This window comes from Fukomys damarensis, unplaced genomic scaffold, assembly GCF_012274545.1.
Source record: "Fukomys damarensis isolate Sample0158 unplaced genomic scaffold, DMR_v1.0_HiC HiC_scaffold_33, whole genome shotgun sequence".
In the NCBI taxonomy this organism is placed as follows: domain Eukaryota; kingdom Metazoa; phylum Chordata; class Mammalia; order Rodentia; family Bathyergidae; genus Fukomys; species Fukomys damarensis.
In genome coordinates, this window is record NW_022900945.1 from 137,759 (window position 1) to 153,700 (window position 15,942).

The window sequence follows — 15,942 nt, forward strand, 5'->3', positions numbered from 1 at the left end:
AGCAGGAGCCACATTTGTGTTTAGGGAAACTCTGTCAATACTTGAAAATGGGGCTTCTCTGGGGGGAATGTGCCCAAGAGTCACCTGAAACTGGTCAAAGGCAAATTCTGACCCAAGATATCAGGAGAAGGACTAAGGTTCTGTCTACCACAAGCTAGGTGCAAAGAACACATTGAGGAACAGGCTTGGACAAATGAGAGAACAAGGACTCTGGGGGCAAAGAGGTAGCTTGGAAGACTGTGGTAGGCAGTGATCTGCAATGAGAAAGGGCACAAGCCACAGGACATCTGTGTGTGCTTTGGAGCCCACAGGCTGATTTCCCTCATGAAAGTAGGTTTTGAGTATTTTTCTCCCATTTGTTGGCAGCTGCACAGGTTAAGATGTTGGGGAGGAGGAGCCCTGTGCTGGCCTGGGACTTCAGCAGCGAGCTGTAAGCCCGTGAAGCTGCATTTTCTCATTTCCTCTGCAAGATGGAAGACTGGATATTAAAGGGTGAATTGTGTCTGCACCAGAAACACTTTGTTGGAGCCCTGAACTCTGTACCTCAGAAGATGAGGTGTTGCAGAAATGGTAAGTTGAAAATAGGTCCTACAGGAGTATGTGTGTGGGAGAGCTAATGGATTGATGTCCTTATAAAAGGGTGAAAGTCAGACATAGGTGCAGATACAGAACAGAAGCCACGTGAGGCTCAGTGTTGTGATGTCACACACCTAAGCACAGGATGAATGAGAAGAGAATGAGATGGACAGCTGACCCTGGATGGTAGAGGGCGGGCACATCCGTGTATTCTGGAGCTTGTGCTGCCAGGCTTCATGCGAGGCAATAGCTGCTGTTCAAGGCCACCTAGTATGGAACCTTGTTATACAGCCCTAGCAAGTGCACAGATTACTTATTAGGAAATTGGAGCCAAATGTGATTATACCAGAAAATTTCTGCTTTTCTAGCTGTTACTGATCTGTGATTTTCTTTTAATTCATATTTTCCTTAAAAAAACTTTTTTTCCCAATCCTCACCTTTGGCGTTTACTTATGTTTCTTTTGTCACTTTTTAGTGATGGTTTCTGCTAATTCAACCCAAGCACAACACCCTTTCAAGCTGAGGCTCAGGGTGTAAGGATTTGTGGGGAGACTTTCTGAAACGTAATAGGAGTGGCTCCCTCCTTACCTCAGCAACAAAAACCTGACATTTATTTTTGAACCATGTAAGATTACTTTGGCAAAGCCTGTTAATTGTCCTCCATCATCTCAGTAACAGTAGCATCTAGGTCATAGAAAACAAAAATTCCTGTCTTGCAAAAACTAGCATTTTTTTACAGTGTCCCATGAGAGATGGAATGTGCCTTTCATTTGACAACTTATTTAGCTGATTTAAGTATACTTTTATTTCCCACTTCCTGAAGTTTAAAATATAGATGGCGGAAAGGCAGGAAAAACACCTTCCAGAAAGATGAAGGCAATTTCCTCTCTTCCCTTCCCTTTTAGAAATGTATTGAACTAGAAAAAACCAAGTGGATTTTAACAGAACAAGACCAAGCAGACAACTTTAGGAAGAAAGGCCAGCAGGAGAACTGTAATGTGGTTTTCCAGGTAGAGGGAAACTGGAGCCCAAATTCTAACCAAAGCCTATTCACTTTCCTTGCCAGTCACTCATGTCCTAGTGTCTCAGTTTCTTCATCTGCAAATCAGATCATTTGTCTCCTAGGCACAGAACGCACAAGCAATGGAAAGCATTTCATAGGAGGAGGCCTGGCTTTTAGTAAACTTTCACAGTCATAAAAGGATAGGCTGCCACAGCTCCTGAGCACACTGTACATCACAGGCACTGGAAAGGTGAGTTGCATACTTTTTCTCATTTAACCTTCACAGCAATCCTATGAGTTAGGTGCTGTTCAATTCTACTTTATAGATGTAGAACCAGAGACCAGAGATGCTAACCCACTTTCCCAATGCCAAGGAGTCAGGAAGAAAGAGCACAAGAGCTTAGAGTCAGCTCCTTTCCCAACAACACTGCTGACACTGGTATGTCTCTGTGCCAACCATTGCGACTGAAGAGAATGCAGCAGTTGGTGCTCCTAGGGCCTCCATGAAGCTGTAGTGACTGTGTTCAGTGGCAGGGACTCAAGTGGTCTGGAGTTATACCCTTGTCATAAATATTCAAGAATTCTTTGTGATTTTGAGGATAGCTGGATTTTGTAACTACTGCTTTCTTCACTGTTTAAGATGCCATATATTTCTGTTTTTCAATTTATTTAATCTCTATGTTTCTGACATGGAGAAAAGAGCTGAAAGATAGTCTTAGGAGGGAAATGCCGCAGGTGACTAGGTACTACTCAAGGAATGCCTTCTGTGAGAAACATAGGTCTGGTGCTTCCTGCTGTGAGCTATCAGCATTGTGTAAGGAAGAGCTTGTCATTCCCTTTTTTGCTCAGCATCTGGTGAATTTTAGGAATACGCGAGTGTTCTTCCTCAAATGTGGCTGTGATGAGGTTGGAAGGGAAGAGGGACATGTTAGCTACTCTGGGTGAAGCCATTGCTTAGAGGAATATCAAGTGGGATTAAGAGGAAGGAAGAATTTCACAACTTGTGATTCACTAATAATTCTACCCCTTCATTCACCTAAACTGATGAACAATTCCCCCAGTTCTCCCCAAATCACTACATGTGGTACAGCACAAAACCAGAGAAGAGAAAGAGCAGGATGACTTTTACATTTGTAAATGTCACACGTAATGCTAGTGTTTCCCACTTATAGGGAGAATTGGCCCAAGTAATTAAGGAGTATGGAGAATTATGAAGATGGAAAATACCAGGAAAACAGTACAGATGGAAGTTTCAATGCTGTTTTGCTTCTACTATTACATCTTAATGCTTCATTTTCCATGGGTAGTATTTTTAAAATGTCAATTTCTGGGTTAAAACAAGCAAATTCATGACCATCTAAGAAAGACAGATGCTGTATTTTTCAAATGGAAAACTCACTTCTTTGGCTTCTCTACAAGACATCGAAAGTATTTACTTCCAATGATCTTCACTGTGATCTCAGGCATTGTGTCTGATCCATCAGGCGTCTTCTGAACTGAAGACATGATTCTTCTCAAAGTTCCTCCAGATCTGTACAGGTGGAATAAATAAATAGCTCCTTTTGTTTTTCCACTTATCTACTGTAACCTCCTTGTCAACAACAACAGCAACAACAAAAAAAACAGCAATGCTAGGACCCACTGCCTTCCCTAGAAAGGAGCCAAAGCAAATCCTCTGGACTGGTGACAACCAGGTTAAAGGGACCTGGAACTAGGCATTGATTGAATGTCACTCTGACCTTCGTGCTGTTTGTTAAAAGCAGAATATTAAAATTCCCACGTGAAAACTGTGGCAGCCTCATCCTCAAAGAGGGGAGCTGAGACTGAAACAGTTCTGCACATACCTGGTTATACATTCACGGTTTGAGCTTTAATTTACTTGCTTCATCACAATTCACTAGTCTTTGTACCATTCAGAAGCTAAGTAACTGATTCTAACTGCATTTCTGGTCTTCGTTTCCTTAAAGGAGCTCCAGTACCACACAAAACTTATATTAAATAAAATTGCATTATTTTCTCCTGCTAACCCATTTAACTTCAGGACAGCCAAGATCCCAATAAGTAGGGATCCAATCATGCCAACTCATACTCATATTATCCCACTTTACATCCCCAGAAAAGCATCAGAGGCTTTCAGTTGCTGCTATCACTTTTGCCTTATGGTCAAGATAACAGGATCTGTCACTATGTGACTCATTCAACTTATCCTCAATTGTGCATTAATTAGGAGAGCTGGGAATCACACCAAGCAGCTGACTGAGTCTTTAGGTGACTCTACCTTCCTGCACTGGAAGATATCAGGTGGGCTTCCAGTGAGGTCAGAGAGGAAAGCGGGCCATCGTCAAACAGGAGAGTCAATGCTCAACTCTGAGGCTCCCTTCTGTCCTGGAGCCCAGAATCCGGTTCTGCTCTGCGGAAGGAAGGTGAATGCAAGGACGCATGGTGCACAAAGGAGTGCTGTACAGAGGGAACTAGGCGTACGTCCCCCATTTGCTTTGGCAGCGATCAGGTCTCAAGCAAAGATCCTAGTCAGGTGAGTGCAGGGTGTGTAGAGGTGTGTTGTCTAGGGAGTGCTACAAGCCTGGCCCCAGATGACCACTCCTGTTAGAGCTTCTTAGTCTTTAACCCACACACAGGTGTTACAGATTGGGAAACCAAAGCCTCCAGGGTCACACCAGGAGAAGGGCCCAGGGTTGAGGGCTAGACCAGGGCTCTCTCTGCAAGATCTGCTTCCCTTGGTGGGAGGACAGCCTTCACCCAGTCTGCAGTATCTTGGGTGCTGCATAGAGACTTCAGACCCAGAATCAGTGGTGTCAAGACCCTTCTCTCCCAGCAAGGTCTCCCAGTTGAGGGCCTTCCCAGAACAGAGTGAGGGCAGCCTTACCACTTAAGTGACTTCCCCACCAGGCAGCTCAGGTGAGACCAGAATCCTCCTTCAGCAGAGGAGCTGTGCAGGGTCACAGAACAGGAGGGACGGCCAGGAATCACAGCTTTGTGTCTCTAAGGACGCCAAAGCAGGTTGCTAGGCGGGGCCAGCGTCTTCTGAGCTGAGTTGGCAGTGCAGGCTGGGGAAGGTGGTGCAGGGGTGTGGGGATACTCAGGGTGTTTGGGGGATGCAGAGGGGCAGAGGTGAGGGGAGTTGCAGAGCCAGCTTTCAGACTGAGCCCTGGCTTCCTGGAGGACTGGAGTTGTTCCTGGGAGTCAGGCTTACCTGCCTTGTGGGCTTCACTCTCTGTGAAATCTGTACACAGCCAGGTATCTTAGATTTCAGGTCTAATCCCTGCTTCTTCACTGGCTAGCTGCTGGTAAATCCCTTCTTTTCCCTGAGATTCAATTTCCTCAACTGTAAAGGGAGGCAGAATATCACATGGACCTAAAGGTGAATTGGTAATAAAATTAAGCAAAAATCTAAAGATAATAGCAACGTTGAGTACCAGCTTGGTGCCAGATGCCTCATCTGAGCTCCCTTATAAGTTAACATTTACCAATAAAATAATTTGATTTGTTTTAAAGAACAGGGAATTGAGGCTGGGCTGTTGAGAAGCTACCAGAAGCCCCACAGCAGCAAGCAGCAGAGCCAAGATCCCAGGGTGGACCTGTGTGTCCCAAGTGCCTGGGACTTTCTATGAAATTACAAATGTGGAGCTCTGCGGGCAAAGCCTGTCAACTGACTCAGGAGATCTGTTTCCATGTGCATGAGCCCAGCATCATCCTTGCCCCTGTCCTCTAATGGAGCGCGATTTTGTAGTTTCCTGCACTCCCTACAAGCACTCACAGCCAGAGACACAGAGAGTGGGCACAACCTCCTTCTGCTATTCACAGAGCTCTGGGATGCAGAGAAGAGAGGCAGCCACGCCATTCCTGCAGTTTCTTCTGGGCTGTGAGACCAATCTACCTAGGGCCCAGCCCTGCTCCAGCCCCTCCACCATGTGTCAAAAGGCTCAACCACAGTGGAGAAGGTTCCTGGTGTCAAGGAGTGGAGCTCTATATCTGCCCTGAACTCTCAAGACTTCGCCACTCGACCTGTCTACTCACTGACCTGACTGCCTTCATTTCCCTGCCTCAGCTGGGTTCACTCTGTTTCCTGTGTCTGCAGTGCCCTTGTGCCTCTACTCTGCGATGTCCTGCTCATCTGTGCTCTCAGTTCTGTCTCAAATGATGGAAACGGTACACTGGACATCAGATGCCTTTAGCTCAAGTCCTGCTCTGGCTGTTAAGGTGATCCTGGGCAAGTTGCTTTGCATCTTTGTGCTTTAGTCTCCTCTTCTACACAGTGAGGGCGACGTTAGTAAGATTGAGATATAGAAGTCAAGCATGTATGACAATGCATGACATATAAGAAGAAAAATAAATGTTTGCTATTATCATTATCTATCAAGAAGCAAAATGAATCTCAGACACTGAAAGTGGTTTCTTTTGTCCGCTGTATAATTTGTGTATTTTCTTAATGAAACTGCCTTTCTTTGCTAAGAGGGTAGGCTGTTGAGAAGCTACCTTCAGCAAGCAAAGAATCTTTCATTGGTTGTTATGCTTCCCTGGGTCAAGCTTGTACAAGGCTGAATAAGGGTCCTCCAGATGCTTCTTCCTGCCATCTGGGACTGGGAACGCCACCTTCCAAGGGAAGACTAACTTTGCTGATGAGATTAAGATGAGCATCGTGAGATGGGAGATTAAGTTGGATCACCAGAGATATCCTTGTAGTAGAGACAGTGAAAGCAAGAGCACACAGTGCTTTGATGAAAGAATCAGGAACCAAGGAATTCACAGGTCTCCAATGCTATGAAAGGCAAAGAAACTGATTCTCTTCTGGAGTCTCCAGGAAGAAACGCCTCACTGACTCTTTGACTGATGCCCAGGAAGACCGGTTTTATACATATGACCCTCAAAACAGTTACAGTCACCAAATGTGTGCAATTCATTACAGCAACCCTTGGGGGAGAAAGTTTGTGCTATTCTGGGACTTTATTTCTTCTGTTTTTGTTAACTAAACCATAGCTAAAGCAAAGTAAGGACTCTGTTTCCTTTAACTAAATAAATGAAAGAAAATAGAACAAAAACCAAACTTCAGTTTCTTTCTGGACAGTGGTGCTTGGTCAATGTAGTGCTTTCCTTCCTGCGTTTCTGTGAGCAGAGCTCTCTGTGCGTGTTCCAAGGAGCCTCTGTGAGGGCTGCCAGTTCTCACTGCAGTCACACATGGCTTATGAAGGCTTGGTCTTATCAGGGAGCCATATGCAAATGCTGGAGGAAGGAAGGCCCACTCTCTGCTGGAGAAGGCTGTGAGGACAGGTGCTGAGGTTTTGGCAAAACATTCTGTTTTGGAGGAAGAGATAGAGGCCAACCAACCAACCAACCAAGCGGAGCAGAGAGGAAAGAGCCAGTGTTGGAAAGAGAGGAAAACAAGGAGCCTGGTCCCCTATGCCTGGAATTTGACCCTAGAACTCTCAGGCACAGGAGCAGTTAATTTCCCTATCTCTGAAAACATTTGAGATGTACCTGATTGATCTTTACTGAGAGGAGAGTCTGAATCATGCAGAGACTTAAACTTCTTCAAATTTAAATTAAGCACAGTTAATTGACTGACATTTTGAGTTTCACTGTAAACTTTGTGAAGCTTAAAAGTATAGTAAATTGATTTTCATTAATATTTTAATAAAGACTACCTTTGACTTTATCTTGGATTTCTAGCTCTTACACATGCTAACTTGAAGCAATGACATTGGAGAGGTGAACTGGGCAGTTTGATGGTAGTTAGAAGACATTCAGTATATTTTTAGACCCAAGGAATCTGTGTTCTGCCATTTCCAACCAAATTACCTTGAAAATATAATTTAATTCTTCTATCTGTAAGGTGGAGATCAACGGTTATTTCCCTGTAATATTTTAATCAAGGTTGGAGATCATGTACTCAGAGGCTCTGACAGATAACAGTCTTACAATGTATTCTTATTTATAACAAGAGCAGCTAGCATCTAATGGACATTTATTGTATGTCAGACATTTCTAAGAGCTTCTTTTCAACATCTCACTTAATCCTCCCTATAGCTTCAAGTAGTAAAGAGTGTTAATGTCCCCACTTTACAGGTGAGGAACTTGAGGCTTAGGGAAGATAGCTTGCTCTGGGGAAAGTAGCTAGGAAGAGCCAGAACTATAATGGAAATCCAGCTGTGTGTGGCCTTTTTAGCCCTGGCTACAAGTTCCTCTGTGGACGCTGGTTAGCCAATGTCACTGTAATTATGAATATTCCTATTTTTTATTGATGCTGTTTTAAGGCGCCAAAGGTCCCTTCCAGAATGCAGGCTATGACAGAAGTCTTAAGGAGGAGTGGCCTCCCTGGGATTTTTATTTCACACCCTGCTTTATGAAATTACATATCCAAGAAACATCTCTCTAGTGGTTCATATTAAATAAGGTAAAATAAAAGCTATGCAATGAATGTAGCCATCAAATTAAATAGCCTTCCTTGGGCTTGATGGCTTTAGTTCAGCAGTCACCAGAGAAAGATTCCATAGAAACATCTCCATCCCATACCATCAGTGCTCTCCCTTTCCTCCCAAAGAAAGATGAATAGTAGTAATAAGGGAACCAAAGACACCCATTCCTAAAACTGCATGGTTTTACATTCACCATCGGTGAAAGAAAGAGAGCAAAGAATGGTCTCCAATGTTTTGTTTTTGTCCATATGTCAAAGTAGAATAAGTTTATAAACAGAGAGCCATAAAGAATTATTCCTTTGAACAGTTTAATAACAGATCTATAAAAATGAGGCATTTTGTAGTGAAGTCCCTGTCCAAACAGAGAGGAGACCAATACTGATGTTAAGTTGAGCTGCACTGTGAAGAATATTAATATATTAGGGTATGCACTGGGTTTCTCCTCCAAGAGATAGGCAAGGCCCAAGCTGACCTTTATGAATAATGGGGGACTCAGTTGAGCAGATAGAGGAGGGCAGGCTGGTTTGAGGCTAGAATGCAAACATGTCGAAGTTCCTCTCCAACTTAAAATACCCTCATGGCTCTGGGAAAACAAGACTGTGGGTATTGTGCAAGGCCATGCATATTTCTCAAATGGACCAACTCAGTATTCTGCAGTACTTTTGTCTAGGGCTGCCATAGCAGAGTGCCACAAACAGGTAGATTAAGCAACAGAAATGGTTGTCTCACAGTTCTGGGTGCTACAAGTCTGAAATCAGGTGTTGGGAGAGTGGGTTTCTTCAGAGGATGGTGAGGGTGAATTTGCACCATGCTATTGGTGGCTTGCTGCAAATCTTACTGTTACTCAGTGTGATGGTTAATGCAGGTGCACCAACTTCATTGGACTAAAACTCACCTGGAAGGCTAGTAGAGCACACTACTGGGTGCATCTGGGTAGGTGATGGAGATGTGGCCTTGGGTACCATGTCTGGTTCCTCTGCCCTTCCTGTCTGGGCTGTTCCCCTGCTCTGTCCACAGCTGCCATAAACTAAGCAGCATGGTTCCACTGCACTCTTCTGCAGTGATGGTCCTGCCTTGGGGCCAGCCAACTGTGGGCTGAATTGCCCCAGCTGTGAGCCAGGGGAAACCATTTCTCCTATAAGTTGAGTGTCAGGGATTGTGTCCAGCAATGGGAAAGCTGACTGAAATACTGAGCTGCGGATCTTTAACTTCATGTTCATACGATGCTCTCCTGTGCGTGTTGTGACCACATGTCCTCGATTTTCTTCAAGTTTTATTTTATTGGTATATATTTGCAGTACATAATGATCATGCTCATCACGGGAGTTGGTACTAGTACCTAACACACCTTAATTCTTTTTCTCTCCCCTTCCCTTCCCCTTGCTCTCTAGTCTCTTCCTCTCTTGGTCTTCCTCCCTTTGGCAAAAGATCTACCTCCTTATTTCCTATCTTTTATTTTGCTCTTTATTTATAATTTAGGTTTCTCATATAAGAGAGATCATGTGATGCCTAAGCTTGCACTTCTGATTTATTTTACTTAACATTATAGTCTCAAGGCATCCATTTTTCTGTAAATAAATCAAATTTATCCTTCTTTATTTTTCCAGTGCTGAGGCTCAAACTCAGGACCTTGCTCTTGCAAGGTGTGACTCCACTGAGCTACATCCCTGGCCCTAAATTCATCCTTCTTTATGACAGTATAGTACTCCTTTGAATATCAATCCACATCTTCTGTACCCATTCATCTCTTGAAGGGCATTAGGCTGCTTCCAAAATTTAGCTATTGTGACTTGAGCTTCTATAAACACGGGTGTGCATGTATTATTGTAATTCAAAGCCTTTAACTCTTTCAGGAAGATAATTAGAAAGGGAATAGATGAATCAAACGGAACTTCTAGTTTTAGTCTTTTGAGAAATCTCCACAGTGATTTCCATAATGGCTGTATCAGTTCACATAAAAATGTTCAACATCTCTGACTGTTGAAGAAATACAAATTAAAATAACACCAAGATTCGAGCTTACTCTAGACAGCATGTTTATCATCAACAAATCAAACAATAATAAATATTGGAAAAAGGAATTCCTTTATGTTGTTGGTGGGAATGTAAACTAGTATAACTAAAATTTCTGTTTTTATAAGTGACACTCCAGTAGGACTTCCTCTGAATGCTGTTGCCATCCTATTTTTATATAAAGTCACATTGTGAGATGCTGAGTGTTAGGGTTACGACTATAACATATGAACACTGGTAGCACAAAATTCAACCCTTAGCAGGATCCAAAGCCTGGCTTACTCTGAGTATGGTGTTACTTCCAGTAAGCTACCTTGTCTCTCTGTGACTTTATTCATCATAGATAACACCAGCGTGTACATACCATGAGGGTAAAATGAGTTAAGAGGTATTTAGAAGAGTGTTTGGCACATGCAAGAATTTGCTGCTCTCAGCATTATCTCTTTAGCATCCTTTGTCATGGGCTCTTCAGTTTGGCCGTGATCATTTCTCCAACTTCCCCTGCCACTTTTCCTCTCCCTTTCTAGTTAACTGGACCTGCAGTCACCTGCAGGGTTCCTTAAACTGTCCATTGAAGTTGAGCCCTTGGTGCTTTTGTAGATACTCTTTGTCATTTTGCTTGAAAACAGCAAAGCTCCCTCATGTCCCTACTTCTGACCTGTGCCATGAGCTCAAGTGTTGTACAATCTGTGAAGCTATCTTTCACATAATGTTGCCAGTCCAATGTCTGTCTCTCACTAAACCAGCAGATTAATGAACCCACTATCTCAATAGTAATCATTTGTTCAGTACCTTTCTCCCAGCCCACTTGCTCCTGCTGATGATAAATATTATGTCATATTCACCACAGAGCCAGCTCTAAGTGCAGTGCTGGTTCATAGTAAGTGATTGCAAATGCAGATTAGGTACATAAAAGAAAATAAACATGATGGGTGGTTTGTAATAGTATGTAATGATGTTGACAAGTAAGCACAACATAACAAAGGACAGCAGCTACTATTAATTTAAGGTTTTCTTTGCAATAGCCACTGGGTTAGGCACTTTATATGTGGTACCTCACTTATTTTAGTAATGACCCTACAGGGATATATTGTTTTCACTGTTCTGCTGATGAGAAACCTGTTATCAAGGTGCTGGATTTTGCTTATTGCAATAGCAAAACCTCCTCTACAGCCAGACAGCAAAAATGGCTTTCTCATGGGATGCAAGGGCAGAAATAATCTCAGCCTTCTCAAAAAGTCAGGGATCATGGAGGAGAATTTTTTTCTGACCCTGTCTCTGGGCCTGTCTGCATGTCAGGCTCATTTATTCTTCCCTCTGGTATGCATGGATGTTTTTGGATCCCCCAGACTATGGGAAAGAAAGTCGCCAATCCCAGCTGACAAGATGGTATCCTTTCCATTCAAGGGTCCAGGAAAACTCAGGCTTTCTCAGTCTTGTGTGCTAGGGAAGAAGGTATGATGCCCTGGTTTGGGCCAGGGGATGGCTGCAGGCATCAGCAGGTGCACTGGGGCAAGGGAGACAGTGTCAGAATCATGTACAAGATTGTTGGTCAGAGTCTTCAGTCAGAAGTTGTAAGGTACAGAAATCTGATAGAAATTAACCTTCCAGGATGTTTCATACCTTGCCCAAGATCGTATAGAAAATAAGTGGTACAGCAACAATTCAGATTCACATCTGCTGGACTTAAAGCATTGTAATTCCTCCTTCAAATATTATGTTGTTAAACTCTGAAGCAAGATTTTAAAAAGCCTCAAATATAATTAAAAATCTTACACAGTGACTTCAGAGTAGAAGTTGCAAATCACAAAAAGACCACCTCACCACCTTTGCCATTAGCTTACTCTATCCCAGTCCAGGAGGAATATCACTTGCTTTTAAATTTTAGCAACCATCACTAGAGTCAAAGTGATGTACACTGAAAGTGCCCACTCCCCTGTCCCAGTTCATCCTGACCCCCAAGATGATGGCTCTTGGGGCTGGAACCTTAGGAAGAAGATTAGCTCAAGAGGACACTGTGCTCATGAGGTGGATTAGTGCCTATACACAGTAGTTTTCAGAGCACTTGCGTACCCCTCCTACCCATGGAATCCCAAGAGGAAGACATATCTGTGCACCAGGAAAAGGTTGGACACTGACCAGGCACCAGCTAGATCTTGGACTTGAGAAAAAATCTCCACAACTTATGAACGAGCTCCTCTGTGATATTTTTGCAACTGCAGCCTCAGTAGACTAAGACATACACAATGTTAAGGATGAAAGTTATAAGCTGATCATTACAAATGATCAAATCTGACCATTCTACCACAAGCCAGGTGGGATATGAGTGTTCTTCATACCATTCTGGCCCAGTGATTTGGGTCTCAGAAAATTGTGTGGGAAGAGGATAAGAGCATTGGTTCTGAGGCCAGGAGGACCGGGTTCCAATCTCATCTCTGCCACTTCTTTCATGTGTTTGGGCAATGCGCTTAGTGCTTAGCTTTGGTACCTTACTCTGTAACAGGAAGAGAATAAGAGGCTCATCCTCTTCTTAAAGTCATACTTGTTGCGTACTTACAAGTGCAGGCATTCTTCTAAGAGTTCTATATTTGCCAACACAGTTATCATCATAATAGACAGACAGACATTGTTTTCAGGGGAGGACACTGAGACAGAAAAGCCAGCACCTTGCTAGAGCCTGCAGTTAGTTGGTGGTGGGGCTGGAATCTAGGCACATGCAGGTCAGCTGCAGAGTTTCTGAACCCCTCACCCTCTGAAGCCTCTCTCCCTGCTGTTCATGGGATCAGCAAGTGACATAACACATGGAAAGCACTTTGCCCAGGTCCTGTCATGCTCTGCACCCTTGGTAACTCCCCTATTTGCTGTTCCAAACTTGCCACAATCTGAGGGGCATCGACTCCCCAGTTCCTGCATGCTCCTGGGAGAAGAGGGCAGCCTGAGCTGGAAGGTGCCTAACATTCATATCCACCCATAAACACAGCCTACTTGTATGGGAGCAACAAAGTGACCCAGAGCAGGGGTGTTTCTCAGTAGCAGCTTTGGGCATAGAAATTCATTTTCATTAATGTGTATCACATATTCATTAAGGCATGGTGAGTTGTTGAGGATACGATTATGAATTGGGTTGAGGTTCCTCTCTCAAGATAACCAATAGGAGAAATAAAAAGTTTTCACAAATAAACATTATCCAGGATATAAAATGAGAAGAGGTAATGATAAATGAATACAAAAAATTGAAGGTAAGAGAAGTTCCTTCAAAACAGTAGGATACAGAAGATTTTATGAAGGCTGGAATATGAGTCAGACCTTTAAAATTTAACAGTTGAGGTGTGAAGGGCAAGAAACCATACATTAAGCACATAACATAAGGAGAATAACATAAGGAGGGACAGGAAAAACATTATAAGGCATGTTGAGGATTCCTTTCTAGTTTGATCTGGAGAAAAGTAGCAGAAACTTGGAAGGAAATTTGGGCTAGATCATAGAGAACTTCAGTACCAGATGAAAATATAGGCACTGTTCTTCATTAGGACAGAGATATGTGTTAGTTTTAGATATTTGTAGCCTGAGTGAAATCACCTCAGTGTTGGCCAGGAGAGGCTATGCCTTGAGGGAATGTGGACAAATAGCGCCTAAGTCTGGGAGGGCAAGAATACAAAGTTTAGTGTTCTTCATATAGCACTTTGCAATGGTTTGGGCAAATCTCCAGGACAATTGTTCCCTAGACACAGGGACCTCACAGGATCTCTCAAACACACTTCCAAGTGACCTGCTCAAGAGAATAAATCGCCCACCAGGAAGGAGATGCGGTCTCTGCTTGTAGCCCGCCAGCCAGCAGAGAGGGTAGGCCTGACAAACAGGGCCTTAGGAGCGTTGGCCTCAGCCTTGTGAAGCTGGGAGGAGAAGTAGACGAAGATGCCCGTGAGGTGTCTACCACACCCACGCTTGCAGAAAAGTCATCGTGATTCTGAACAAGTTTTTATTTACAAACAAAATATAGATATATAAGATTTCTAATATGTTGTTAACAGTTTTTCCCATCTGTTCCATTTAACACTTTCAAGTGAAGAAAATGTTGTTTATGGCTTATCTGCCCACAGCACATATGAAGGAAAGACACCTACTTATTTCTGTAATCTGCTGTTATTATCTCAGAGTGGCACAAATTAGTTGCACACAGCAGACAGAGCTTTGTTTGGCTTCAGCTATAATCTGCAGTCTAATGGGTTGGATACAGCTCCTGTGAGAATGTGATGAGAGAAGAACCATGCTCGGAGAGGAAGCACATTCATGCATGTGCTGTGCATAGGCAGTCGCCACATATGAGGTGTTGCTCTATGATCAAAGTATCTTGCCTGCCATGGGCTGGAGTTTATGGCCAGTACTGTTGAATCAAGAGTGACTGAGCTCTGGAGTCAGGAAAGCACAAGTTAGGATCCTTACTCTGTTGACTGATTACCCTGTGACTTTGAACCTGGGTTTCTCCATTTTAAAAATGACATAGGTAACAAGAGTCATTGCAAAAAGTATTAATAATAATAGCTAAAATAAATGGAGAGCCTGCTTTGAGCTACATACTTTATATGTGAATTTCCTGTTAGCTTACTTATGTCTCATTGTCTTCTTCCCTTTCCATCCCTCCTATCTGTCTATGCCCTATCTATCTATCATCTGTCTATCTATCTGTCATCTATCTAATCTACGTCAGTCCCCAACATTAATTTGTAGTGGGAGGGCTGTTCCAGTGTAAGTCTAAAGTGAAATTTAGGAATATTCGATGAACTGAACTGGTAGGTAAGGCCTCAAGGAATGGATTTATGAGTTTATTCTAGGATTAAAGACTTGATGAAGGAGAGCAAAGTGTGTGGGCAATCTATGATTGAGCCTGAAATGGGATGACAATTACAGCATCTAGTTGAAGTGCAGGGATCCAGCCACATATGGCTATCTACATATAATTAGAAGGAGATGATAAAGGAAACCTGGCAGCACAGGGACACAAGCAGTGCTTGTTTGGTGAGAGGTGGCAGGACATGATGTAAAAGGGGAAGAGAGGGAGGGTCCTTCCTTCCACTGAGGCAGGAGGCCCAGTTCAGGTCACCACTGTGGGGACTGTAGGGGATTAGCCCCACCTGGCCTCAGAGGCTGCATGTTTGCAGCACTTTGGACCATGGAATCCTTGGCAGAACACCCTCAGCCACAGTAAGACAGAGCTGGCTTCTCTCATATCCTCATCAGAAAGAATCTCCATGAAAGGTCAGTGTTCATGTGTCGGAGAGAATACATGGGAAACCCATTGGGTTGCTTTGAAATTTATGATGTGAAATACTTCTTAACATCAGACCCATCCATTGTAACTCAGACTCTATTATGAAGGCTCCCATAAAATTGATTAAAGAATGAAAGAAGAATAATTATCTCACTTGTCAAATGAAGGCCAGGCATTCCAGAAGAGGCAGCATCATCACTGGTGCTCTGGTGGAACCATCTCCTTGTGCTTAGCTGTTCAGAACATTGCAGGATGCTCAGTGGTCCTTGTTCCTGGGAACTAGGTGCAAGAAGCGCACACACTTCACCTCTCCTGGGCAACAACCCCATCCCCTGGAACGCAGCACTTCCATGCAGTCTCAGAGCCTGTACTCTTGTCTGCCCCAATATCCTTAGGACAAGACTCTCCCTCTTCCAATGTGCTTAGCATCTCTAGTCTCCTGGGCTCAGTGTTCTTGGAATCTCTAGAAAGGAGATTAACTCCACAGCAAAGTGCACCTGTCTTGGTTAGTGTCTCTGTGTCCTCTTGAGACTGATCCTAGATTCTCAACACCACCAATGCCTGGATATCTGTTATATAAAGCAGAAGCCCTTTCCTATCAGGTTCCATCTGGCAGATACTTTGAAATCGATAGAATTCTGGAGTAAAAT

The 15,942-nt window shown here is 43.4% G+C and overlaps 1 protein-coding gene across 1 annotated transcript in view; it reads right to left on the reverse strand.

Moving 5' to 3' along the window:
- CUNH1orf87 (chromosome unknown C1orf87 homolog) overlaps nt 1-4,531 on the reverse strand; it is a 73,051-nt gene extending 68,520 nt beyond the window's left edge. Inside the window, exons 1-2 of the mRNA XM_010605223.1 lie at nt 4,464-4,531; nt 2,979-3,110 (exon numbers count right to left, since the gene is read on the reverse strand). Of these exons, the coding sequence (XP_010603525.1) occupies nt 2,979-3,085 (107 nt within the window). The 5' untranslated portion in view covers nt 3,086-3,110; nt 4,464-4,531. The remainder of the gene's footprint in view (nt 1-2,978; nt 3,111-4,463) is intronic.
- Nucleotides 4,532-15,942: the final 11,411 nt, after the last annotated feature.